The sequence below is a fragment of the Lepisosteus platostomus genome, chromosome 20, assembly GCF_059453375.1.
Source record: "Lepisosteus platostomus isolate fLepPlt1 chromosome 20, fLepPlt1.hap1, whole genome shotgun sequence".
In the NCBI taxonomy this organism is placed as follows: domain Eukaryota; kingdom Metazoa; phylum Chordata; class Actinopteri; order Semionotiformes; family Lepisosteidae; genus Lepisosteus; species Lepisosteus platostomus.
Window position 1 is genome coordinate 12,931,182 of NC_142630.1, and position 25,294 is coordinate 12,956,475.

At 44.0% G+C, this 25,294-nt stretch overlaps 1 protein-coding gene across 14 annotated transcripts in view; it reads right to left on the reverse strand.

Moving 5' to 3' along the window:
• Positions 1-613: 613 nt before the first annotated feature.
• Positions 614-25,294, reverse strand: part of LOC148644515 (protein MTSS 2-like) — a 73,801-nt gene continuing 49,120 nt past the window's right edge. The window contains exons 4-15 of one of the 14 annotated variants that reach the window (XM_088614115.1): positions 21,012-21,096; positions 18,828-18,919; positions 18,419-18,493; positions 14,813-14,970; positions 14,083-14,190; positions 13,187-13,284; positions 11,271-11,403; positions 10,630-10,704; positions 9,368-9,517; positions 8,743-8,919; positions 8,355-8,520; positions 614-7,732 (exon numbers count right to left, since the gene is read on the reverse strand). In XM_088614115.1, the coding sequence (XP_088470241.1) occupies positions 6,921-7,732; positions 8,355-8,520; positions 8,743-8,919; positions 9,368-9,517; positions 10,630-10,704; positions 11,271-11,403; positions 13,187-13,284; positions 14,083-14,190; positions 14,813-14,970; positions 18,419-18,493; positions 18,828-18,919; positions 21,012-21,096 (2,129 nt within the window). In that variant the 3' untranslated portion in view covers positions 614-6,920. Of the gene's footprint in view, positions 7,733-8,354; positions 8,521-8,742; positions 8,920-9,367; positions 9,518-10,584; positions 10,705-11,270; positions 11,491-13,186; positions 13,285-14,082; positions 14,191-14,812; positions 14,971-18,409; positions 18,494-18,827; positions 18,920-21,011; positions 21,097-25,294 lie in introns of all 14 variants that reach the window. The other 13 variants (XM_088614113.1, XM_088614111.1, XM_088614110.1 and 10 more) reach the window with 13 other exon arrangements.

Below are 25,294 nucleotides of genomic sequence, written 5' to 3' on the forward strand. Positions count from 1 at the left end.
ATGTGAGACTGAATGACCGCATCTTCTCTGCATCTTTTCATAGGTTCAAGATTAAGCTCTTATCAAAGTTCATCATGTATAATCTGCGCAGTGGTTTTGTAGTTTTCCCTACATGTGCTTTTTCACCATGTTTATACTATGCATTTTCTCAGCTTTGGCACAGTTTCCCATAGGCTGTATCACGTTTTACCATACTTTTATATGCACTGCCACAATTTCATTTGTTTTCTAATTCTTTATTCTGCTTTTACCTGGGTGTACCACTATGTGGGTGGGTGTGCTAGACTTTTACCAGGGTAGCTTTTAATGAATACAAATATGATCCACCTCCACAATCCCACAGCTGACATGAGAACAGATAATACGTCGGATCGTATAAAAAGTTAGTAGTCAATACATTTCTAGTGGTCTGGTGCATGCAAAGTTAAATTGGACTGATTTTGAAGCTACAGTATGTTAAATATACAGTACAGTGTGTAAACAGCAGATCTACGTAAAGAACACATTTAATTGAGATGCTGTGTGCTTAGCAGGGAGTATGTTAACTTTTAATCTGCCCATGTGGGTTAACCCCTCTTTTGAAAAGTAAATACACAACACAGGTGAAAGCACATTATTTAAGTACAACTTTTATTAATACTGGAATCATCACAGTGCATTTTTGTTACGTTAGCAGTGACTAAAGTTAACAAATTAAAAGGATAAATATTACAAAATATGGGGGGGAAGAGAATGCCTGAAAAAACAACCCAATAAATTAAAAAAGGGACTGGAAAAAAAGACAGAAAACAACAGCACCAGCAGCGTTACGTAACTTCACTGGAAGGAGAATTTCTTTTGTACAAAAACAATGCACACATCATATCTCTTCACAATAATAAAAATAATCATTAAAAAAAGGAGGCAAAGGTCAAGTTCGGAGATGCAGTGTTTTTAGCTTCAGAACCTCAAGGTACTCAGACTGGTAAAGGGCTCAATAAGGTGCATGCACCTTGATTTAGGAGAAATGTACGTGATGCACTTCAGTTTGGAAGAGGGGGCATGTTTGTTTGGGGTAGTCTTGCTCATCTGGGGTAAAATCTGAATATGATCATAACTCTTCTAATGCAATTTCATAGAGGGTCTAGTGCCTGGTTTCAGAATATCAGCATGCCAGTGTTACTGTAGCTTGCAGTGCCTGCAGTCATTGCCAATAGAAAAGGAGGATTTCTAATTGGATTGCACTGGGAAGCATGTTCATTGGCACGTTCTGTTGACCTTAAAGATGTGCTCTGGGCTGCCCCACACCATCCCGGATTGTATAGTAGAATAAAGAAATATTAAAAAGTCAGGGTTTTTTATAGCACATTAGCCTGAAATTAAAGGCATACGGTCTCAGAATAAGCTGAAGTCTATATGTGAATGCAGGAGTGAACATTGTGAACATTCAAATGAACATCAGTTCGTTTATGTTTATGTACTAATCACTGGCCAAGGACCATGGTAAAGCATTGAGCTAAACTACTGGGAAACTAAATGCATCCTATGCAGAAGCTGAACCTTTTTCATTTTTCATGTTGACAGATGTTAATAAAGCTTGCCTGCGCGGTTTAAAACAACACTTATATACACAGCAAAACAATTATAATTATACTCCAGGCTATTTACAATTAAACACAGCAGTAAAGTCAACAAAAGTTTCTATTTCAAAAGCAGTGAACGCATTTAATTTGGAAAATAAAAAAGAGAAAAGGTCTTATCTGTCTTTAGACTGTGATCAAAAGTGCTTTGACAGAACATTGATGCTAGATAATCGTCCACAGAGACATCATGGCAACTGAAAGATTATCCACAGTCACAGGAAGAAGTTGGAATGAACTGTTAGTTCTCAAGATACAGAATACATCTCATATTTCACACCACATTTATGCAGAAAACAGCTTAGCGTTTATCTTTTTTTTGTCATGTTAGTTTAATCACCCCTTAATTTTCCTGTCCAATTATATGCCTCCTCTAATCGATTAACTGAAAAGGAAAGACTTTCTGAAACTGTTTATTCAAGAGAGACCGACCCCTTGCAGAAATCCAATAATGAGGTGTGTTTTGTTTTTCCTTCTCTTGCCTCACAACTTTTATCTGGAGTCAGCAGTACCAGACATTCCACTGCAATTCTACAGTCTCTATAACAGCCTGGGGGCTGCAATGTGGAGCTGTGTTGCTGTACTTCTATAAGTCATCAGGAAGATATTTTCGCACACTCGCTGCTCAGGTGTGGATGGTACGCTGGAGTGGTGATTTTTCAGCAGATTTTTTTTTAGGTTACAAAAAAAGCTTGGGCAGAAAAGCCCAATCAGATTTCAGATATCCTGCCACCATGGGTCAGAATTAACGAGCCTGCAATTCTTTGAAGTGCCGCTACATCATGTGAGCACTGTGAAATCACTTGCTGTAGCCTGAAACACCTTTTTTTCCAGATACGATGATTGCTTTACGGAAACAAGATGAATTCCCTTGTGCTGCAATCCCTGCCCTAGTTTTTCTGTTTTAGTACTAAGTCGATCACATTAACAAATCATCCTGTTGTCTTTCCTCGAAAATCCTAAATGCTTTGCTTTGCATTAGGCCTCTGAAAACAAGAGAGTTACATCCAAAACAAAGTGTTAAGAGCACTCACTTTACCCCAGGGAAAGAGGAAACATTAAAATTGAGGAAAATTTGATTTTTTTAACAGAAATACAGTGACTAAAGCCTGGCTTTAGTTTCACATTAAGTGACATCAACAGGCATTTTTTCACCAGATGATGTCAGTGCTAACAACACAGTGAATTAAAAAGGCTGTGCAGGTTTCCTAACCTAATTTGTTTTAAAACCCGTGAACAGCAGTCAAATCAGTACAGAACAAACAGCATACACCGCAAATGCAGTACAATGATCATCATTGAATCTTCGCCACTGGATTTGCTAGAAATACTCCCCTGCAGTCCTGCCTGACTGTCCTTACAGTCTGCACCTCTGCTGGAGATCTGGCCAACTAGTCCTGCCTCAGCAAACAGGGATCCAGAACAGTAAACTCAGCGCTGTCACATGGTGACATGGTCTACCAGTTTTGAACCAGTGTTCTCACTTGCAGTTTAACTGCAGGACACAGTACCATCTCCAACCAGTGGAGTCTCAGTAAAACTACTACTGCTCCTAGCTAGTCTGGACAGCTGGAGAAGTGCCCCTGATACAATGTGCACAAACGCAGAACTGGGGTCTTTTGAACTCCCCATAGACACTTGTGGAGGTACTCTCTTTTGCAAAAAAAAAAACCTTTCTGGACACAGAACTGTATAGAAAAAGGAGAATGAGGATCTAAAAAGGAAAAACGAATCTGTTTGAAGGCCTTACAGTAACACACCTCATTGTGAGGACAGGTGTAGAGGCGCCGTAGCGATAGCAGAATTTGGTGACACAAGGGCTTTCACAGTGCTGCTTGAAAGGACCAACACCAGAATTAAAGCAACACCACAGGCGTGACCATTGTGGATGTTTTTCAGGGTGTTGATGAGCTACCTTCTGCAGTTTCAAACTTAATTTCTTTTTTTCCTCGTCATTCATCCCTCACCAACCCTGTTTCCGGGGTGGAAAGAAACACAACATTGTGCAGCTTCTCTTGTGACATAGATTGCACAGTTACACGTCCAGACAGCATCATTTCATTTCGGGTTCAGCTAAAAACACGTGCCACTTTGACCCCCAAAGACTTGACTTTTGCCCTTTCTTTTCAGTACGTCTAGACAATATTAGTGTCAAACACTTTTGCAATGCGACTTATACAATTAGTGTTCACCTTCTTATACATATATACAAGGTAATGGCCTGTGTTTTACGGGAGACAACAGATGAACACTTGGTGGACATGGTCAAGACAGGAGGGCAGAGGCCCTGTGCTGAAGTCATTGGGTTTGTGCTGCTGTGCCCCATTTCAGCTTTTTCTTCCCAAACCTCCCTGTCCACACAGAGCTTCATAAAAGGCAGAGCAGAGCACAGAATTGATGGGACACGATTTCACACTCGTCTGCCAGCACGCCTTGCGAACATTATAAATCTAAACTATTTAAATATACCTTCTGAGAATCCCTATGAAGGAATTCACAGAATACAGTTTTAATTTACAGTTTGTAAATAAAATATTGCATGGGAAATCTGCATTTTCTAACATTTCATTACATTAATGCAGCTTATATGATAGCATTGAGTATTTAAGAGTTTAATAATACAGACCATGAAAAGACACATTACCCGTTACTCCAGTTCAGAGAGAATTATTGCATATTAACACTACGACATGACCGACATACTGGCAGATATATAAACCTATCCTGTCTGGAGTCTGCTGACTTTTCAAGTTGCAAGACTGTGTGTTTTCTTATTGTGTCTTAATTCATAGACTGATTAGGTCATTGGGAATATTTTTTAGAATAGTCTTTGATGAAATCCACTTAATATAAGTTACGTATTTTTTAAGTACGATCCTTCACTAAGAATTATCATGAAGAAAATGAGCTACTAGTATGTATGTTGGAATTTTGCAATCCAGGGATCATTTCCTGTGCTCTTCTCTCAGTGTGAATTACACTTTGGCTTGTTTGTCTCAGGGCCACAGAGAGCCCACACTGGAGTTTCTGATCTCCAATTTCTCAATTTAAGGAGACCGTTCCTTGCTAAACTATTACATGTTAAGGAATCTCATTTGGTACTTACTGTAAAAACAAATTATAATGTGGTAACGAATTTGATGATTTAGCTGATTAAATTAACCATGCTCTTTCAGAAGGTAAAGAATCTATTCATTTTTCATCTACTTGCATATATAAATACAAAACAATAATATTTTGAGTGTTTTTTTCTTTTTCTATGGTTTAATTTAATCTAGATGCATGTTATTATATGAAGTACACATTCTATACAAGGTAATTATTGGTCACACAATATTCTAATTGTAAAATTAGAAAAAAAATATTTACAGCGTGTTTTTAAATTTTACTTTCTACGCTTTCTGGTCTTGTGTAATGAATGGCTATGTAAAATGGGGAGTGAAAAAGAAAAAGCATTTTCAACCAATAATCCTGTGCTACACAAATTCAATGAAAACCATGAGGACCAGTATGAGCACTGTAACAGTATGTGTCCTTGGCAGTATTTGCCTGACGTTACCCACACGATCAACGCAGACAATCAGAGCTTTCCTTTTCCTTTTTGATCCCCATACTATTGAAATGAAAAACAAAAGAATGTCTTATGGGATTCATTTAAGTGCACTTTAACTCTACAGGATCTAAAGCATACACCAGAAATGGCAACACCTCCAATCCGCCCAAATATATCATAAGCATTACATGACTGATAGGCGGCACACAGGCAGTACTCACCAAATGAACTCTGATATCCTGGTGTATTGTTTGTACACATCACTAATACTTTCATGGTGTTTAAGTTTAGATGTTTTCCTCCAATTTACAGAACAACTGTCCATTGTTCAAATAAGGTTGTATTTTTTTAATTGGAGTGAAATCCTACTCCCAAGTGTCTATTTCCTGAGCTAAACCACCAACCAACATCCCCTCACTACAAACCACTCTCTCTCAGTACAACTAGCTACCCTCTCTGCAACCCACCGAAACAGCAGATTACATCCCCATCGTTCAGTGCCCTGCATTCCCTGAAACCCAGCATTCCACGGCAAATACAGAAAACTAAAAATAATATTGCTTTCCTTTCTTTTAAAAACAAAACACCCCCCCTCTGTCGATATATCCCCAATCGCTCTGCGTCACTTCCTGTATCCCTCTCTGAATCATCTCTGAGATTATTTTTTCCTCTGTAAATTGTTTCATCGCACTTACACCATGTACTGTATTCCTCAAAATAACATTTAGATTTTGACCAACTAACATGCAGAGCCTGGTTATTGTAATGACATGTCAGTGTTGTGAGGCTGCAATGACACCTAGTGGTACAAAATCAGAACTCACCTCTAAAGAATCGAAGAACTTTTTCACTCGTTCTCTATACATGGTTTTTTTTCTGGAAAAGTGGTTTGCGGGCCCATTTTAAATCTGTACCACAGAGTTACAGTGTATATCTGCTTGTCCTTTTACATAAAGACATCAACAACGAGAAGAGCAAAAAGGAACAAACATAAAATAATCCCACACTGCAGAATCTTTCAATGTCATCCCTCTCTTTCCCTCAAGCATATTTATTGCTTAATTCTAGACTGCAATCGTACACTCTCTTTTTCTAAAATACAAACCTGCAAACTGACCTCAGACTCTGCTCTAATAGCACAGCATCACATTCAAACTCTACCCGGTTCAGTAACGAAGATTTGAGGGCTGATGAAGAACTAAGAATGAATAGTGAGAGCAGCACAAACCCCATTCTGAAATGACAGAAACTGATCTACAGCACGCCTGTCAGCCCCCGCACCCTGAACCTGTCTGGCCGACAGAAAAACAGGCAGACGGAGACACACAGAAAGGGAGGGGTTTCTGTTACCATGGAGTCAAGCCTAGTATCTGATGTCCAAAATGCGCAGAGGAACTTGTGATTAGTAGCTCCTGGGGAAGGGTCCAGTTGTCCCCCACCTCCTTCTCCGTCTGTGTGTCTGCGAGAGGGTGGGGGATGGCCAAAAATTATAAAACAAGGTCCCACAGTAAGTCAGTGCCTCGCTACAGTCAACAGATCCGGTGGCAGCGTTAAGATTAAAAACATGCGTCTGTACACGCTAGAAGGATAGTGACCGAGGCCTTTTCTTTTTATTAACATTTATTTATTATTTACTTTAATTACTTAATTACTCTTTTCTCTTTAAACATATTTCTTTTTTTCTCTAAAGAGTCAGCGAAGAGGGGGGAGGGGGGCGCCGAGCGGGCCAGGGGTTCTCTCCCGGGTTATCACAAAATCCGAGGTGCCGACCTGTCGTTGGTGAGGGTCTTGCGAAGCCGCACCCCGCGCCGGATCGCGACCAGCATGTCCTCGCCCCCGGGGGCAGGGTCCTGTGAGGGGGCGGGCCCGGGGGGAGGGGCCTGGGGGTCGCCGCCGGGGTCGTCGCCCGGGAGCGAGGGGAAGGGGAACTGGCCCTCCCCCAGGGCGTGAGCGCTGGCCACCAGCTCGCCGATCTTCTCCACAAGACTGTGGCGGTTGGCAGCCAGGAGCAGGTCCTCCTCCGTGCTCAGGGGAGGAGGCGGCTGGGCGTAGACGCTCATCTCCAGTCCAGCGCCGGAGCCCCAGGCGGTGTTGGGCAGGCTGAGACGCTTGGGGGAGGCTTTGACATAATCCATGGCGTTGGGAGACGTGTCGTCCGCGTAGAAGACACACTCCTCGCTGCCCACCCTGGCAGGGGGGCCTGTGTAACTTGGGGAGTCGGGCACTGTGGGTGTCTTGACTGGCACAATGGGCGGGCGGATGGGAATGGGCCCGGCGTTTGACAGGGTGCGTCTGACTGAGGGTTTGGTGGAGGGCGTCCGACGAATGGTGGCCACTCCTGGGGTACCACTGCCCCCACCTCCTCCTCCTCCCGGATGGGCCCCCGGGGCACCCACCCCGCTGGGCAGCCCCGCAGTGCTCGCTGGCCGCTTGGTCTGAATCATGCGGCGGTAGTTCTGGGCGATGTTGCTGTTGCGCGGGATCGTGGAGGACTTGTCGAACTCGGTCTGCACGTCCCCTTCTGCGTCCCCGTTCACTGAGTAGCAGTCATAATCAGACACTGGAGATGGAGAAAAGCACGTTAGCCAAATGATTTATTTAAGGAAACAACGACTGGACAACCTGAAGGAGCTACGGTACTTAAATAAGTTACAAATAGCCCTCAGTCGAATTTAGCAGTGAGGTCCCTCTTCAGTGTTGGCCACCTCATCACACCTCACTCTTTAGTGTCCCCCAGAAAAGCAAACAGCTTTCTGCTTGTCCAAATGACAACTGGAAAGGGACAGAGGGAGGGAATTGGTCCTTCTTTCGGCTTCAGAGGAGGAGCCTCTGGAGACACTGGGCTCATTTCTACAAGAGAATCGACACCTTTCGCTTCTACACATTCAGGGAAAAGGCCCAAATGAAATACAAGGAAACCCATCCCATGTTGTAAAAGACCTTTTATATATCATTCCTAATCAAGGGGGATTAACAAGGTCTCTCTGCAGGAAAAGATCAACAATAGGTCTGCTAGTTAGGTTTATTGACCTTCAGATATCTGGAACTGATTTCGCACATCTGCCCTTTTTGAAAAAAAAAAACTGAATGTCACAGGTACTGCACCAGAAACATTACAGAGCAGAGAGACATTAGCCTTTTCCGTGTTGCTTAAAGCCCTTGAGACGAGGCCTTGCAGTCACCTTGGGAGGGGATGGTGTCCTCAGAGCAGGAGGGGGTGGTGGTCTGTGTGCTGTAGCCGCTGGAGTACTGCAGGGAGTCACGGCTGCTCTTCTGGTGCTCCATGCTGAGCCCCCGGGTCAACACCATGGCCAGGTCACTGGCAGCAGGGGAGACCTCCTCCCCGTGCTGAGAGACACGACGGGGGACAGGGGAGGAATCACTAATATGCCGTGTGCTACGAGTAACATTTGCTTCTCTTTAATATTAATACTTCATGAAATAGAGATAAAAGCAACTATCCGCTCCAGTCATTACTGCGATTATGTATGCTCTTTATACGGGAGCGAAATAACGCCACCGACACCAGCTGTGTACCCAAAGTTCAGAAAGGAAATGATGGGACGTTACCTTGGCAGCGATGGTGGCTGGAGTCATCCTGGTCCTCTGAGGGTCCTCTGGATGTAACCCAGCATACCCTGGAGGGGGAGGGCCTTGCTCTGACTCTCTGAGGCGCTCTATTGGCTCCTTTCTCCGCTGTAGTGTGCTGACCAATGGCTGGTCATAAGGACCTGGTTTAGACCAATCCTGGAGAGGTGGGAGGGGTTATCGAGAGGCACAAAAAAGCAATTCCTACCCCAGCAGCAAGGGAGAAATCTCGGATCCAGACAGTTCAATGGCATGGCTTTTCAGTTCATATAAACCTGATTCTTGAGCACACTGGACTCAACTCTTGTCCCACGTGTTCTTTTCAACAAAACAAAAACTCAGTTGAAAAATAATACTTCAAATTATATCTTATGCCATTACATATATCTCCTGAGAGATTTCAGAAAGTGGTCGAAACTGGGTTGAGCTGACCATATCATGACAAAACAGGAACACAAGTTAGGGAGCAAAGTAATGAATTAATGAGTGAGTTTAAGCAGAAGGTGAGCAAATTAAACCAAAGCATTAACTGAAGAGGCAAAACAAGCAAACATCAAAACAGAGAAAAAGAAGAAACTCAGAAGATAAAGTGCAAATGAAAACAAACCTTCCAGCAAGGAACCTTTGATGTGGGAGAGTAAGTGTTGGATCCAGGGGGGCAGTTATAGGGTGGGGACGCAGGAAGAATGACAGAAAAAGGCCTGATGGAGCCAGTGTGAGAGATAGCAGGGCGGAAGGTAGCGAAGGACGAGCCAAACTGCAGAACGGAAAGACAACATAATCAGAGCAGGCATGATCTAGGGCAGCCATGACACTGGGATCCAGGGGGCCTCCATGAGAAACCACTGGACACAGAAACATATATGACCGTGGTCCACAGGACAGTGTGGGAGGTAACTATGAATGAGAGGCATAAAGAGCAGGGATGAATAACACCCAGTTTACTGCACCACAACCCTCATTCCTCACGATCACCAGGTTTGCCTATCTGCTGGAATACAGTCAATTCAGTTTAAAAAGCAGAGTAAGAAGAGCGAAAAATGATTTTTTTTCAAAATACCATCACCGTATCCATCATTTGAACAGAAACTATTCAGTTGCAATTTTACGGACTACAGATTTATAGAGGAAATACACCATACTTACTATTCTTATACTTCAAGATGCAGTATTTCTCTATTAATTTGTGATTAGATACTAGCGGACCCGCTATAGGTTTGTGATCTAATGGTACACCGCAAGTTTTGCAAGTCTAGTTTGTGTTTACAATATCACATCACAAACAGACTTGCGATGGTGCAAGGTTTTCTGAATAGCAAGATCTGAGGGTGTGCCCTGCTTATTCTGTCCCCCCCACTTCAATTTTACATCTGCAGAATGAGTCCACACAGCCCGTTTGTCGCATTTGGACTTCTGAGTTTCAAAATAGGCTCCGTAAACCTATCACATATTGTATGTGCTTAAAAAAGCCCTATTCTTCATTTGGTAATACTTTGCAATTTTAGGATTTTTTTAATCCACTTTCACACTTACAGTAGCAGTGTTCAACGCACATGACCATGGTTGTGAACTACGATACGTCTCTCCCCCCCTCCCAGAAACGGCAAGCAAGGTGAGAGAGTGTGAGCGTGTGAGCAGAGCCCTGCTCTGAGACAGGGCCGTGAGACTGAGTCCGTGGGTGTGAGAGTGCAGGTGCTCTGGACAAAGCCAGAGGCGAAGGCAACACTGGCAGGCAGGAGGCGCTCTGAGTAGCAGCACGAGGGAGGAGCCGAGCGTGAGTGCGTGAGGTTGAGGGGAGTGAGCGAGCGTAGGATGAAGAATCACCTTTTCTCCCCCTGACCAGGCCCCGGCGGTAGATGTTGAACTAACCGAGGTGGGGGAGCTGCACTCGCTGACGGACTGGCAGGTCTCCGACGCCTCTGAGGAAGCTGAACTCGATGACTTCTGCACAGCAGAAAGGCAGAGATTTAGGGGGACTGCATGCCACTCTGCAGCACGGGCTTAAGAATAACGCAACCTATCACTGCCCTATAAATACAGCGACACCTGGCACTTTTATTCAAATAAAATACTAAAATAGCGTTAATTGCAGCAACCATCTGGGCACCAATGAACGTACCTCATAAACCAGATGTACTCAGTGCCAGTCCTTGAGGATGACAATGCCTCAAGTTTTACAGGTCTGCTAAAACCATTAGTGTCCATCAGTGTGACTGAGGAAGAAGTTAAATTAGCTAAAAAAGGGAGTAGCACAAAACCTTAGTTAAGGAGTTAGAAGAGTTAGGGATCCCTAGTATAGATTCTAGTGTAGTATACTATATCCCTATACCCCTAGTATAGTAATAAGAAAGAAGAAAAAAGTACTGCCTCCTTGAACTAGAATTATTCAAACATACAAGGAATCTTACACGATGAACTACATCGAAAGAGAACGGAAATGTAGACACTTGCATGAGATCACTGTTTTCTTCAGTACCTGTCACCGTGCTCTGTGCAGAGGGGGCACCTACCTGGCTGGTGATGTCAGAGGGCATGGGCGAGGGGGGCTTGGAGTAGACAGCAGCGTCCTGGGAGATGAAGCCTGAGTCGTGGGACGAGACGCTGCTGAGCCTCTGGGCCCCCCCGGGCGGGGGCTGAGCCAGGCTGCGGTAGCGATAGGACGAACTGGGTGAGTGAGTCTGAGAGCCACTGGAGGAGCGGGAGGCGCTACTGTGGGCGCTGTTTACACTGCTGGAGGGGGGGAAGGGGGTGGGGCAAGGGCGCATGAGACAGGAAGTGCAAGGGAGCGTGGAGGAAGTGTCATGGGGGAACAGGGTGGAAACAGCGTGGTGGCAGCGGTGGGGTGAGCAGACAGGATAAAGAAGTGAGGGTGAGACGAAGGGGGTGCGGAAATTAAGGACGGAAGTGGGAAAGGACAGCAGGATCAGGGGAGAGAGGGGCGGGGCCACAGGAGGTGCACAGAGGGAATTGTACAGAGAATCGTGGGGAATACGGATAGTGTGTGTACCCAAGAAAAGAGGAGGGGAAGAGAACAGACACAAAAGAAAGGAAAAAGAAGTAAAGTGAGGAAAATAAGGAGGAAAACAAAAAAGAGAGGCATTTACAGATGGAGGAGGGAAAAAGAGATGAGCGGGCATAGGAGAGAGCGAGGTGATGGAGAGACCGACAAGCCATAATAAAATGGAGAAACAGGTGGAGGACAGGGGTCAGGAGAGCAGGAGGGGAGCGTGGGGATCGGAGCAGCATGTAGGAGGAAGAGGTGAGATTTTGTTCCAAGTGACAGATAAGGGGTGGGGCGGGAAACGTGGAAAAGACAAGTTGAGAGAAGGTGAGAACCAGAGACCGGCAGGCAGGAGCAGACACAGCTGCAGGTAAGGAGACGGGTGTGAGTGAGTCACGCCACCCTCCTGGAGCAGCTGGCACACACACAGCCCCAAGGGCATGCTGCATGCTGTGGCACAGTGGCAAAAAAGGCCGAGAGACAGCCACGTTACATGCGCATTCTTCCATTACACAGATTGCTCGGTTATATGACAAGGTAAACAGAGCAGCAAGCTGGTCTTAGTACTCACCAGCCTTAGAGAAACTTACAGCAGGAGGAAACCCAGAATACGTTTTGTTTCACTCACTTCATTGTTAATATCTAACTGAATTAGGACAAACCTGCACTGGTCAAAATGGAACCTTATAATTTACATCATGCATTTGGCTGTTCAAAGTTTCATAACTTATGGAAAAAGACCTACAATAGTAATAGCTCCAAAGTTTGGTTAGAGACATTTTTCAGAGTCATTTACCTTCAGCAAAGTGCACACATTATCTAGTCTTCTGAAGGTTTGTCTCTGAGCCATGGTGATGACTTAAGGATCCCTGTCAAGCTTACATTAAATGTGTAGGAACTAGAATTTATCATGCTGCCATCTGGAATTAGGTTTGATACATTCTGAGCTTAATATGGGGATGCCACTCATTGTAGAGGGGCCTGGTATTTTAAGTGAGTTGAACTTCAATGCAGGAATTTACAATCACTCAGAGACTGGCAGCAGGCATTACTGAAATTGCTACACTGTCAAATAGTATTGTTTTTCAGAACATATTGATTAGCAGACAGGTGGGCATTCAGACAGTAAGACACACATCTTATGTACAGACGTTTAAACAAAGACAGATCACAAATCTTTTCTTGGCCAGGGTAACGTTGACACACATTAGTGGCATAGCACCACTAACAACACAGTAGCATGAAAGACATCAGGAATAGGACAAGGACCGGGAAACGCTGCTTAAAAATAACACTGAAAAGCATGAGTTCAGTGCTTTGCCTCCACCCTTCTCTGACCCCCATCAACCCAAACACACGCACACACTCATCACTCCTTCTCGCGCCTCTGTGGCTCTTCCGTCTCTTCCTTCCCTCTCTCCTTACCTGCACATGCTGGATTTCCGGGAGCCAGAACTGCTGGGGGAGGAGGGGGGCGTCTGATAGGACCAGCTGTAGTCTGAGCCCTTCAGGTCCTTGATCACCTGAAACAGATCAGACGCACACACTCGCACCTGGGTGTAGAGCTCCTTGCCTTTTTCAAAACCACTGTCTCCAGTTGAGTACTTTTCTATAAGTGGTATAAGCCACACTCCTCTGTAATACTATTTACATCAGGGGTCTCTAACCCTGATCCAGGAGAGTCCCAGTCCAGCAGGTTTCACGCATAGCCTTTAAATTATTAATTTCTGAAGGTCTGGAACAATTTAATTATGACGGATTAGACAGGAGGAGTATTTAGTTAAGTGAGAAATCATCCTTCATTCTTCAGAGAACACCCTTCCCTTCATTTAAACATTACGTGCTTAATTGATCAAGTGCTGAAACAAGTGTTCATGATCTTTAAATAAGAGTATCTGATTTGGGGCTTGCCAGGAAATGGGATAGACTCCTGATCTACTTTATAGTAGTTCAAGTAGGGTAGTTCACCTGAAGAAGGCTCCACAGCTGAAACATTGTGTTTCTTTTCTTCTCTTTTCAGTATGGAATAAACCTTTACTTGTTGCTGATCTACTTTATGTTGGATAGGACACACAACGTCAGGCTAACACATACAGTACTGTTGTGTTTGTGTTTTCTCAACTGAGTGCTTGTTGCTGTGTTGTCTACATCTTCAGCTCTTCAAGTCTTCTGTCTTGAGGCTGTGTACTGTACAGTATGTCATTTTATACCACATTATGTTCCTAATTATATACTCTTCTACCTGGTCCACCTCTCTGCTTCTAAAGAGATGTAATCCTGAGCAGCCAGAGTGTAGGAGAGTGTGAGGGCCTGTGAAGTACCTGCTCACTGGCTGGGGGCAGTTTGTGGGGGTCAGCAGTCAGCACAGTGAGGTCATCAATAATGGCCTGCAAGTGAGTGATCTCTCCCAGCATGGCAATTTCTCCATTCTGAGAGCAAACAGGGAAACAGAACAGAAAAGCAGGGACAAGGAGGGGAATCAGTCCAGCATAACACTGCATCCTCCAGGAATACAAACATATTCCATATTCCTGTCTTTGAAGAGACATTTTCCGCTTTGACAATAATGCATGCCCCTTCCCCCCACCCCCCCCCCCGCCGACACACACAGTGAGCCTGTCAAAGATCAAAGAAAGACAGCACATTTAGGACACCAATGTAGTCTGCCATGCTCTCTCTTATAGTATATTCACTTCTGGCTTACATTAAAGCAATTCCCTAAAGGTGATCATTTCAGACAGAATATTTCTAAACATTAGAATATTTAATTATTTATGTAATACTTTATTCTGAAATGCAAATCGCTGCTGTTATTGAAGGATCTTCACTCTCTCAACAGAGTCATGTCCAGGTCTGACCAGTCCTGCTCATCCCTCTAGTTCCTGGGCTCTGTCCTGCTCCCCCTCCGCCTCCCCTCTCAGCCTCCTGCCAGCCCCAAACCCACCTCTAACTTCCCCAGTTTTCCAAGTCCCTGGAGGTCCCGTGCCCTGCAGGGCCCTGTCGCTCAGTCGCCCCTACCCACAACCCCCCACGGCACTCGTTCTGTCTCACCACCACAGGCTGCAGGAGGCTGATGAAGGTGCAGAAGCGCCCCCTCTCCTCCACCAGGGCCCTGCGCACCGCCTGCTTCTCCGTCTCCTCCATCAGTAGGTACATATCATTCACATCCTGCAGGGCGCTGTCCAGTTGCGGCTGCAGGTCGCCCCTCCCTGCGGAAAGGGCCGTCGGGTGGAAGGGGAGGGGAGGGAGAGGATGGATGGCGAACAGCAGGATGAAACAACGAGGAGCAGAGAGAAGCCAACAGGAAAAGAACGCAAGAGAAAGAGGAAGAGAAAGAGAGGCGATTAGGACCCAGTGGGATGTCTGTGCCTGGAAGGAAAACCCCCAACCACTGACGAATCGCCGCGGACACAGAGAAATCAAAAATGATTCAAAAATTAAAACGCGAAGGGAAATTGAACATCAACAATGACAGAATGTTAGAAAAGGCGCAGGTGTACTGTGAGAGGTTACTAAGGTAACGAGAAGAGGGTGATGGGGAAAAAAGGAAGTCATTCAAGCCGCACAAGCAATCGACTGGCAGGGCGATGTTTGCCGCCATGCAGGAACACAAGAGACAACACGACGCTGCAGGACAGCCAGCGGGTTCCAGACAGGAAATGGGTTTGCAAGCTTCAAACACACACACCCCTGCACACAGAGCCCACGGCTCTTCTCAGCACAAGAGCGTCACATATACAAAACTAATCGCAACCTTTACGTGGCTTCCAAACAGAATTTGGCTTCTGTGTCTCTTTTGAGCTTGATTTCTTGGAAGGTAGTAATGCTCAGTTCGGGATTCTAATGTGAAATTTCAAGATGTTATGTAGTGCCAATCGTCAGTCGGATCCGGACTCCCCATCACCATGACACAGCATTCTTGTCTCATCATGGCTGATTCACAGGCACAACCCCAGCCACTGCACTTTAAGAACTTGAATAATGCTCACATTTTCAATTGGGTTGTAAATTCTGCAGAACTGTGCGCTTGCCTACAGTGAGTACTTGTGTGTCCAAACAAAATGATTGAAATCATTACAGTACATCCAGCAACTGGAGTAGCATTCTTGTGGGAAATCCAGTTGCGCTCTGTTAAAGCCCCTGACTTGCTGGGATAGCTAAACAGCTCCTTTCTTTTAACATCCAACACTACATTAATAGGTCCAATTAAAGAATTTAAATGCAAAGCTGGTTGCCACAAAGCCTGCAGTGAAATGGACTGCAGGGGCTCTCTGTTGTGTTCTCAGGGTGTAAGCAGTTGCCTACTGGGGCTCTTCTGCAAATGAACAGCACACAATACATATTCAAAGAGCGAATAACAGGACAAAAGACTGTAACAATGCAGAAGAGAGTCATGCAGCTTAAAACTACAATCTAATGCTCTCAAAGAACACAGACAGACCACTTTTGATAAAAACCAGGAGTTATTCTTAGTGGTTTGTCAGTGAACCTCCAGGCTCTCTTCTATTGCTGTATTCGGCTGGTTAGACCTCGGCCTGTCTGCATGACCCGTTTGTTAGACGACTACAGCTGGAGTGTCACTTACAAAGGATCACAGTGGATGTCTGGCAATCTGCACTAACCAAATGCACAGTGAAGCAAGCAAAAAAAAAGAATGAGAAACAGCAAAAACAAACCAGCGCAGGAGAGAACTATGTACATACTCACCCAAGAGTTCTAGAGAGAGGGGATATGCAGAAAGAGAAGAAGAACAAAGAAGCAGAGGAAGAGAGAGAGAAATAGAGTTTATGGGAGGAGGGCAAGGGTTCAGGGGTCAGGGAGGGAGAAAACAGCAGAGACAGGAGCTCAGTGTTAGGGTTAGTGGAAGGAAGCCATTGCATTGTCACATTGTGCCCAACGTGCTTCAGGAACGTTAGTGAAAATCAAAGGGAAAAAAATCAGATGGGCGATGCTTTCACTGCAGCACAGTCTTGAGGTGCCAACGGCCCCACTGACCAGAAAAAGCAAAAGGTTTACTGGCATCATATCATTTCCCATCAATTAATATGAGGCAAGGCAAACTGCAGGCAAAACCTTCACATACGTCGGTAAAGCCCTTGTATTTCTGTATTTAGTGTGCTTTAGTAGAAAGAACTGTACTGGAAAAAAGCATTTAAGCATGCTAACAAAGACTACAGTTAAACTCACTTTTGCAAAAGAAGTTTTGCGAACAAAGCAAAATAAATGGATTTGGGGGCTGAATACTACGAGCACATTTTTTCATATTGCTGAAATGTCTTACAATTTCATCCTTTGTTTTGCAGAATTATTTTCTTTGGGCAGGTTTACAATTGGCAGCTACTGTATTTTTATATCAAGAGACTGAAAGGGCAGCCAGAATTCTCCTATAGAAGCTAAAAGCAGTTTAAGAATGAAACCATGATGTATTGTATAGTCACCAAGAGAACAGTGCTGTTCAAAGTTGGACCAGCAGAGGGAAATGTTGCATAAAATAGCCACACTTTTGTCATTCTTTCCCTCCTTTGTGACTGGAGTGTTATTCCAGAGCGTCTGTGCCAGAACAGACAACAAGCCTATTCAGAGAAATTGACAGTGACAGGGCTCCTTGTATATGCTGACAAAGCAAGCAAAGTTATCATCCTCAAACATTACAGAAAGACAGACATCAGATCTGTCATCCTATTAACTAGAGGGATCCTGCTCCACAGTATTTTAGAAAAAAGAAAAACAAACCTGAAAATGTATAAGGAAAGCAACCCGGTCTGAAATCAGCTTCTAAACATACATCAACATTTTGAATATGTGACTACAAGCAGAGCCCCTTATAATGCATTCAGATCTTGTTTTTTAAAATTATTTTTCATCAGCAAATGAAAGAGAATAGATGCTTTGTTCGGACAGGATAAGCCTCTTTACAAGTTCCACATTTTGTGTACTTTAAGAAATGCATGATAATTATATCTTGAAACATTCCGCTGACTACTGCTGCATTTGTAAATTGCAATCCTCACCACATTCCTTCACAGCTGTAACAACTTAACAAGAAAATACTGTAGGCTTTCATCATCAATTCAATATGAGCGTTTCTGGAAAGAAAGACTAGAGACTGGTAATGTGTATATTAAGAGTGTAGAACTGAAATATCCACCTAGCAACTCTTTCATAGAATGATGAACATAACATTACTCTTGAAAAAATGTAATCATAATGTGTATAGGGTGGTGGCAGATGAAAGTGCCAGTTAGCATGGCTATTTTAGAGCATGTGAGTTCTGGGTTTAATTCTGGCCTCTGGCACCTTCTGTGTGAAGTATGCAAGCTCTCTCTGTGCCCTAGGGGGATTTTTCTGAATACTTTGACTTCCTTCCAAAGAAGGCTCAGGTTAATTAGCATCTCTACAGCTGCTGCTGCATATTTGTGCATCACATCACTGTGATTCACTTAGGTTAAACTGGTGGATGAACATTTGCATGTATGAAATCTAACTTCATTAATTATGTCTCATGTCTTAAGGGTTAAAAAACTGTTATGCTTTGCAACTGCTTTGAAAGCCGTAGTAAAGGAAGTTGCTTGGCAACACACCTTCCTGCTTGTTTAATGTTCAATGCCAGAAGGGGCAGTATGGATCAGCAGACTCTACTAGGAAAACAGCACCTACCTTTCCTCGCTTTCTTCTGGAGCTTCAGAGTGTCAGAGGACTTCTTCTTAATCTCATGACGAGCTCGTTTGTACTCTGGTGAAGAAATGCCAAATCGTCAGGATCACACACTTTTCATGAATCCAAACATACATTGTCTCCTCATTTTAGGATGTTGTATATTTCCAGGTTTTTCTCTCCCTTGGGCACAAATGCAAGTGAAAAATCGGCCCTTCTTAACCTTGGATACAAAATCTGAAATGCATAGCAAGGATATTTAAAACCTGAAAACACTGCATTCTCAAAATTGTGCATATGCAGTAGTTCAAAAATTTGCAGTGTAGTACAGATTACCAAAAAAACCCCAGAATGATGCTACTACAGTACTTTCACCACGGTAGGACACGGAGTCATGCAGTGGAGCAGGCACCTTTGGCATGGTCCTTGTCCAGCTGGTTGGCAGTCTTCTTCCAGTCCTCTATACGGTCCTGGAGGGGCGTAATGAGGCTCTCCATCAGTGCACTGGAAACAGAGAAAAAGATCCCAGCTTTACCACTCTGCTCAGGGAGGGATTGAGGAACACTTCCCAATTTTCTAGAAAGTAAGAAGGCTTCAGGAAGAAGAAGACATGGACGGGACAATTAAATAGTAATGCAGGAGGCACAGGCAAGCACATGATAAACATAATCCCCCATTATTAAAACAATTCAAGGCATGTGGCTATTCGATTTTCTCAACCTGGCAATCTCATCTGAAGACAAATGGAAAGAGAGTTGAATAGTTCAATGATGGAGGGATTAATGAGCAGAATAAGATTAGATACCTACATACATAACTAGAGATTACATCATGAGCACTGGGGCTCAATTACATCACAAGCTTTGCAAGGTGAATGTGTGAATAAGCAGCACTGAATCACAGCTGCATGCGCATAAGAGCAGTTTAAATCCTTCCTGTTTTGACAATGCCTGGAAGCCCTGCATACACTCCCCATGTCCTGGAGTCTTATGAAAACACAGGCTACACAGAAGCACTTCCTGCATTGGTGGCAAATCCCTTCTCAGAGGTAAAAATGCTTTGGTTCAGCTACTTTCAGAAAGGATAACCTGTTTGGGATGCAAATGGTGTTGTTTTACTAAATATGGAGACTGCTGCACCTTATCTTAGGTGAGAGGTGAAATATCAGCATCTGGAAGGGGTTAGTACTCAAGCTCACTCCCTTGACAAGTACAGTAGTTCAAAATGAAAAAATGAGTCTGGGACACACCATGGCAGGCTGGTTTGGGCTAAGGACAGTCTAAAATACGAAAAAGTCCTGAGGTCAATTGGTGCTGTCAGGCCCTTGTCTCATCATCTATTTTGTGAAAAAGATCTCCAAAGTCCTGTTTCATTCCCAGCATCACAGCCTTCTCCTTAATCCACAGAAGCATCAAAACACAGTGGTAAAGAACTAAAGTATTTCAGTGATTATATTAGGATATTAGTGTTTGTTTATATCATACCAACCACTCTTGCCAATGTGCACTCACATGCCTCTGAACTACCAAGAAGCATTATTTAATCACCTCAGCAATTTAAGGTAAGATAAAAATACTTTCTGACTTTGGTCAAAAATCTAAGTTTAAGATTAATTATGAACTTCTTCATTATACACATTCTTTGTCTCAGTCTCCAGTAGGGTTATTTATTTCTGACCAAAACAGGGGCGTAGAACTTTACTAACTGCTCATTCAGTACCAAGGAAATTCATAGAGGAATTAAAAGCAATGTGATCTGGTTTTAAAAAGTATAACGGAAAAACCTATGCATTAGAATAATTTTGGTTGCCTGCGAAAACGAATACAGATTTGTTTTCTCCATAATTGCAGTCCCAGTGTAACGCTCTAAAATATAATATTGTTGATGATAAGTTTATTCCAAAACTCCCTAAGATTTATTTTATTTTTGGCACATACAGTATGTAATCCCACACTCACTTCCCTCTCATTACATCTATGATCTTAGCTCGGTTATTCTTTAACAGTGTATTTTCCTTTGCCAATGAAATGTAAATGCAGTTTATCCTCATTAAAATGCTCCCTAATGTAAACAGGGAGAGTGAAAAGTAATGTCAGAATGAGTGCTTAATTTAGAAAAAGGACAAAAAGGCTCACATTGCCCATGTCATTAAGACTCACGTCAGCGTGTAACTAAAAAGGGAGAAATATATTTAAATGTTAAAAAAAGTCTCTGAATGAAATTGCTCTTGGTTATTATTCCAAGATTTAAAACCTTAATCTCTTCTCTTACAAATATGAAGCAAATAATAATATTTGGAGGAAACAGCTTCAAGAAGTTGTTATATTGTCTTGGGAGAAGTATTTCCCAGCGGGGTATCTTCACTCATCGTCCTTTCCTCTGTCTTAAAAGGTTAGATTTGCAAGGGCACAAAAAACCTTAAAGTGACCAACTGCAGAGACCTACGAAAACCAGGATGGTACAGAGCTCTTTTCTAAATAACATCGATCAGCAACGGAGCAGACGGATGACAATCCACAGAACGGGAGCTTCTTTTTTCAGAACCACTGGAAATATCCGGAGACAGGGGTTGTGTCTGCGATGGGAAGACTCTTACTTGGTGAAGTGGCGCAGTTTGGCCTCAATGCTGCGGTGGCGCATGCACATCCGGGTCAGCGCTGAGCCAATATCCCTGGTGGCACCTGGGCAAAGCAAACAAGAACATTGTCAGGCTCAAGGGAGGTACAGTTCAAAGTAGGCAGTCTTGCATTCAGGAGGGGGTAGTGTTTAGGGGCTCCAAACTCTGGACTAGAGGTTTACAGGTTCAAATCCCATGTGGGACACTGCGGTTGTACCCATGAGCAACTTACATCACTCTCATTGCTGTAGCAAATGCCCAGCTGTTCTCTAAGTTATCATTATGAAATGAGGATTTGAGCTCATGTCACGATATTAGTTCCCCCTCCTTAAGGGTGCTCCAGCCCTATCACTTTAGACTTTATTCCATGCACCTGCGCCCTATTCCCTGCCCACCTTAAAAGCCAGGCGCTGACGCTCTTCCGGGCTCTGCATCTGATTTCCATATCGTGCGAGTCCGGGACCAGGAAGCGCCTGGTCCCGTTAAGGTTTTAACCCCCCTGTTCCTGTTCCTGTTCCTGTTCCTGTTCCTGTTCCTGTTCCTGTTCCTTGTCCCTGTCTGCCGGTTCCGACCCGGCCTTCGTGGTTTTTAATTCCTTCGTCGGATGGATCTCCTGGTTTTGGACTTACCCTTGCGTTTTGGATACTCTATGGATTACTCTTGGATCGTTCGCCTCGGCCACACCTCCCCCGTGCACCAGCGCACCTTGGACACGCCCCCTGTCTTCTGCCCCGTTTTCCTGCATGACATTTCCCCAATGTTTCCCCACTCCGTCGGACTGTGTCGTCCGCATAGGGTCCGGAAAGAACTGTTCGTTACAGAATGCAGAGCCTACACCTGGACCCCGCGGACGGCACCCTGGCAGCCTGGATTCCATCGGTTTTTTTTTTTCTCTCTCCCTTTTTTTTTCTTAGGGCTTCGGAGCCGCCCTGAAAAGGAGGGGCGTACTGTCACGATATTAGTTCCCCCTCCTTAAGGGTGCTCCAGCCCTATCACTTTAGACTTTATTCCATGCACCTGCGCCCTATTCCCTGCCCACCTTAAAAGCCAGGCGCTGACGCTCTTCCGGGCTCTGCATCTGATTTCCATATCGTGCGAGTCCGGGACCAGGAAGCGCCTGGTCCCGTTAAGGTTTTAACCCCCCTGTTCCTGTTCCTGTTCCTGTTCCTGTTCCTGTTCCTGTTCCTTGTCCCTGTCTGCCGGTTCCGACCCGGCCTTCGTAGTTTTTAATTCCTTCGTCGGATGGATCTCCTGGTTTTGGACTTACCCTTGCGTTTTGGATACTCTATGGATTACTCTTGGAATCGTTCGCCTCGGCCACACCTCCCCCGTGCACCAGCGCACCTTGGACACGCCCCCTGTCTTCTGCCCCGTTTTCCTGCATGACATTTCCCCAATGTTTCCCCACTCCGTCGGACTGTGTCGTCCGCATAGGGTCCGGAAAGAACTGTTCGTTACAGCTCATTGGAATTCTCTGGTTAGATAAAGATTTATATGAAGGCCATAAACATGGATCTCATTGAACTGCACCCTATTTTAATTTCACCAGCCACCCCTTTCAATCTCACACACCAGTGACAAAATGAGTAAGAATCTGAGCGCACTAAACCAGGACATCCCAGGAGGTGATACCGACTGCAGATAAAGAGGCTAACAGACAGGGAGGCCACATTTTGACTGAAGGCTAATTTGTATAGGTTATTATATTCAGATTGTGCCCATTTTGGTGATTGAAACTAGTAATAGATCTCAAGTAGCCTGCATGACATTGCATCTCATCTCAAAGCTGACCAAAGGCCTTTAAACTGGATTCTAGGATCAAATGGGATTTATGAAACAAGACAAGGTATCCAGGGTTAATCCGTTATGTTAAAGATGCACAGTGTTGTCACCTTGTCTGTCTCTGTGCCACTATCTGTGCCACTCCCTTTGAGAGGCCTTTAAGAGGTCTGACAGCTGCGAGGCTCAAACAGGAGTAGCCTGCTTCCTTAGCCAGGGCCAGTGACCCCATGAAGTGAGAGATTATACACAGCCTTTGGCAGGATTACTGGCCAGACATAACCCCATTCTTGGAAGTACAGAGAGCAGACCTGAGCTACTGTAGACAAGTGGGAATGACATTACACCACCCTACCACACCTTGACTGGAAATAAAAGTAACACCATGAACAACTTTTACCTATTAGTGAAGGATTGTGTGGGTCGAATGACAGCAAGCCACCCTCAATAAACTGAAAGAGGATAATATAAGTACAGAGAGCAAAACAAAATCCTTCTGTGTACAGCATTATCCCAGTTGCTGGTGTGCTTCTGATGAGTGTCATGTACAATCTGCATATCACAAAGTGCCTCTGTACATAGGCTGAGGTATGTTTGTTTCCATCAAGCGTTTACCTGTTTTCACCAGTAGCTGGAATGAGAAACATAAACTCCCTGAAAACGCCTTCACAGTGCGTTATGTTTAGATCCAGGCAGAATTTAAAAGAAAAGGCATCAAAATCATACACAGAAGACGAAGGTGCGAGGTACATCGGGGTAGTATGATGCAACAGTTCAATAGTTCATCTACACCAGCACAACAAGCACTTTCTGATCTCTAGAGCCCCTTGTTTGTGTCAAGAGGCAGCTTCCTAAATCCCATCAGCCTTATGCAGCAATTGTTAATGGGCAGGATCCCCCCCCACCTAAAACTCGCATGAGGACAAAACTAAACTGAACAGGATCCAAGTGAGAAAAGACAATGTTTTCCAAGATAATAACACCCGAACCAGCCCGACCCTCATCTCCCACCAGGTCCTCACACAACACACACAGCAGAGGCAAAGTGCTTCCCACAGAGAGAAGTATTAACTCACCTCAGCTCTGCTTCCCCCAGCTTCTCCTGGCTTTGCAGGCAGCCTTAACCACACAGCTCTAGTAACACTTGCTCTGTACCAGAGTAAACTCCATTATTAACACCTGCCTCGTCTGCCGAAAGCAGCAATTCATTAAATTTCCCGGGAGAAACAACATCAAGCAGACAGCCTCTCAGAGACAGCGCACAACTTAGAACAGCAATAAACTAAGAAACAGCATTGCTCTGTAGAGAGGTGAGACCACCTGCAGCTTTTATGCCTTAAATACATCTGTAAGTATAAATCTGCAGCACAATATTTTCCTATCGTTGCTGACTGCACCCAAATGTATTTTTTATTAGGCCCTGTGTTTTGCAATCGATAAAGCATTGCTCATCTATGCAATTCGTTTCAAGGACTCACTTTTTTGTATGAAGCTCACATCTCTCATCATAAAATTAAATTAATATTATATCATTTTCACATTATTTTAGTATATGTAGCACACCATAAATCTGTTCAAACAATGAGGTGCTCCTGAACAATTTTAACTTTAAAAGAAGGACTATAAACTGAACTACATCATGAGAATAACGTTTGACTGCGTTTTGTACAGGCACCTAAGTTGATTTGTATATACATTTGTGCATATTACTGTTTGTGTTCTTCCTCAATTTACATTTTAGATTGTGATATATGTATAAAATATAATGAAACTGGACATTGGGATCTTCAACACACATCCAACGTAGTGATCGCCTTTTCGATCGAGTGTAATGACAATAAACTTGAAACTTGAAACTTGAACTTGAACTTTTAAGATGAGGAGCTACTCTATGTTGTGCGATTATGCCTATTTCTGTGCAGTTCTCTCGTTAAATAGCCAGCAAAAAACAGACTCAAAAGAATTAATAATAAGAAACACTATTTGCTGGTCATCTATCAGTCCAAGGGTTTGTTTACCTTAGTCTTCTTGCTAAGCTCCCAGCATGCCTCAGACAGACAAGGGGATATTGATTTTTCTCATGACATTTACTCAGCAGAACCATCCCAGGGATTTCACTTGCTTATTGGGAATAGGGACTTAAAAGCAGCAAGAGGGAAATGTAGAGAGGGAGGAAGATACCGACTGACAGACAGGAATGATTCCTCATCTTCCTTTGCATTAACGTTTCCCATGTCATGTGCATTTCGGCTGTCACCAAATTGCAACTGCAATCCGTGAAGCCGACACAAACAGCAAGAAAGGGCCCTAAAACATGAACTTACTTTCTTCACCTCCGCAGTGAATGAAGCACTGAATTTCCCCCTTTCTGTACAGTAATAACAGTCACGTGAGAGACTCAGGGAGGTGAGACATGAAAACACCAGGCAGAGTTTTAATCTTCCTGGGGTGCTTCTGCTGGCAGGAAGCTGATCTCTGCTGGG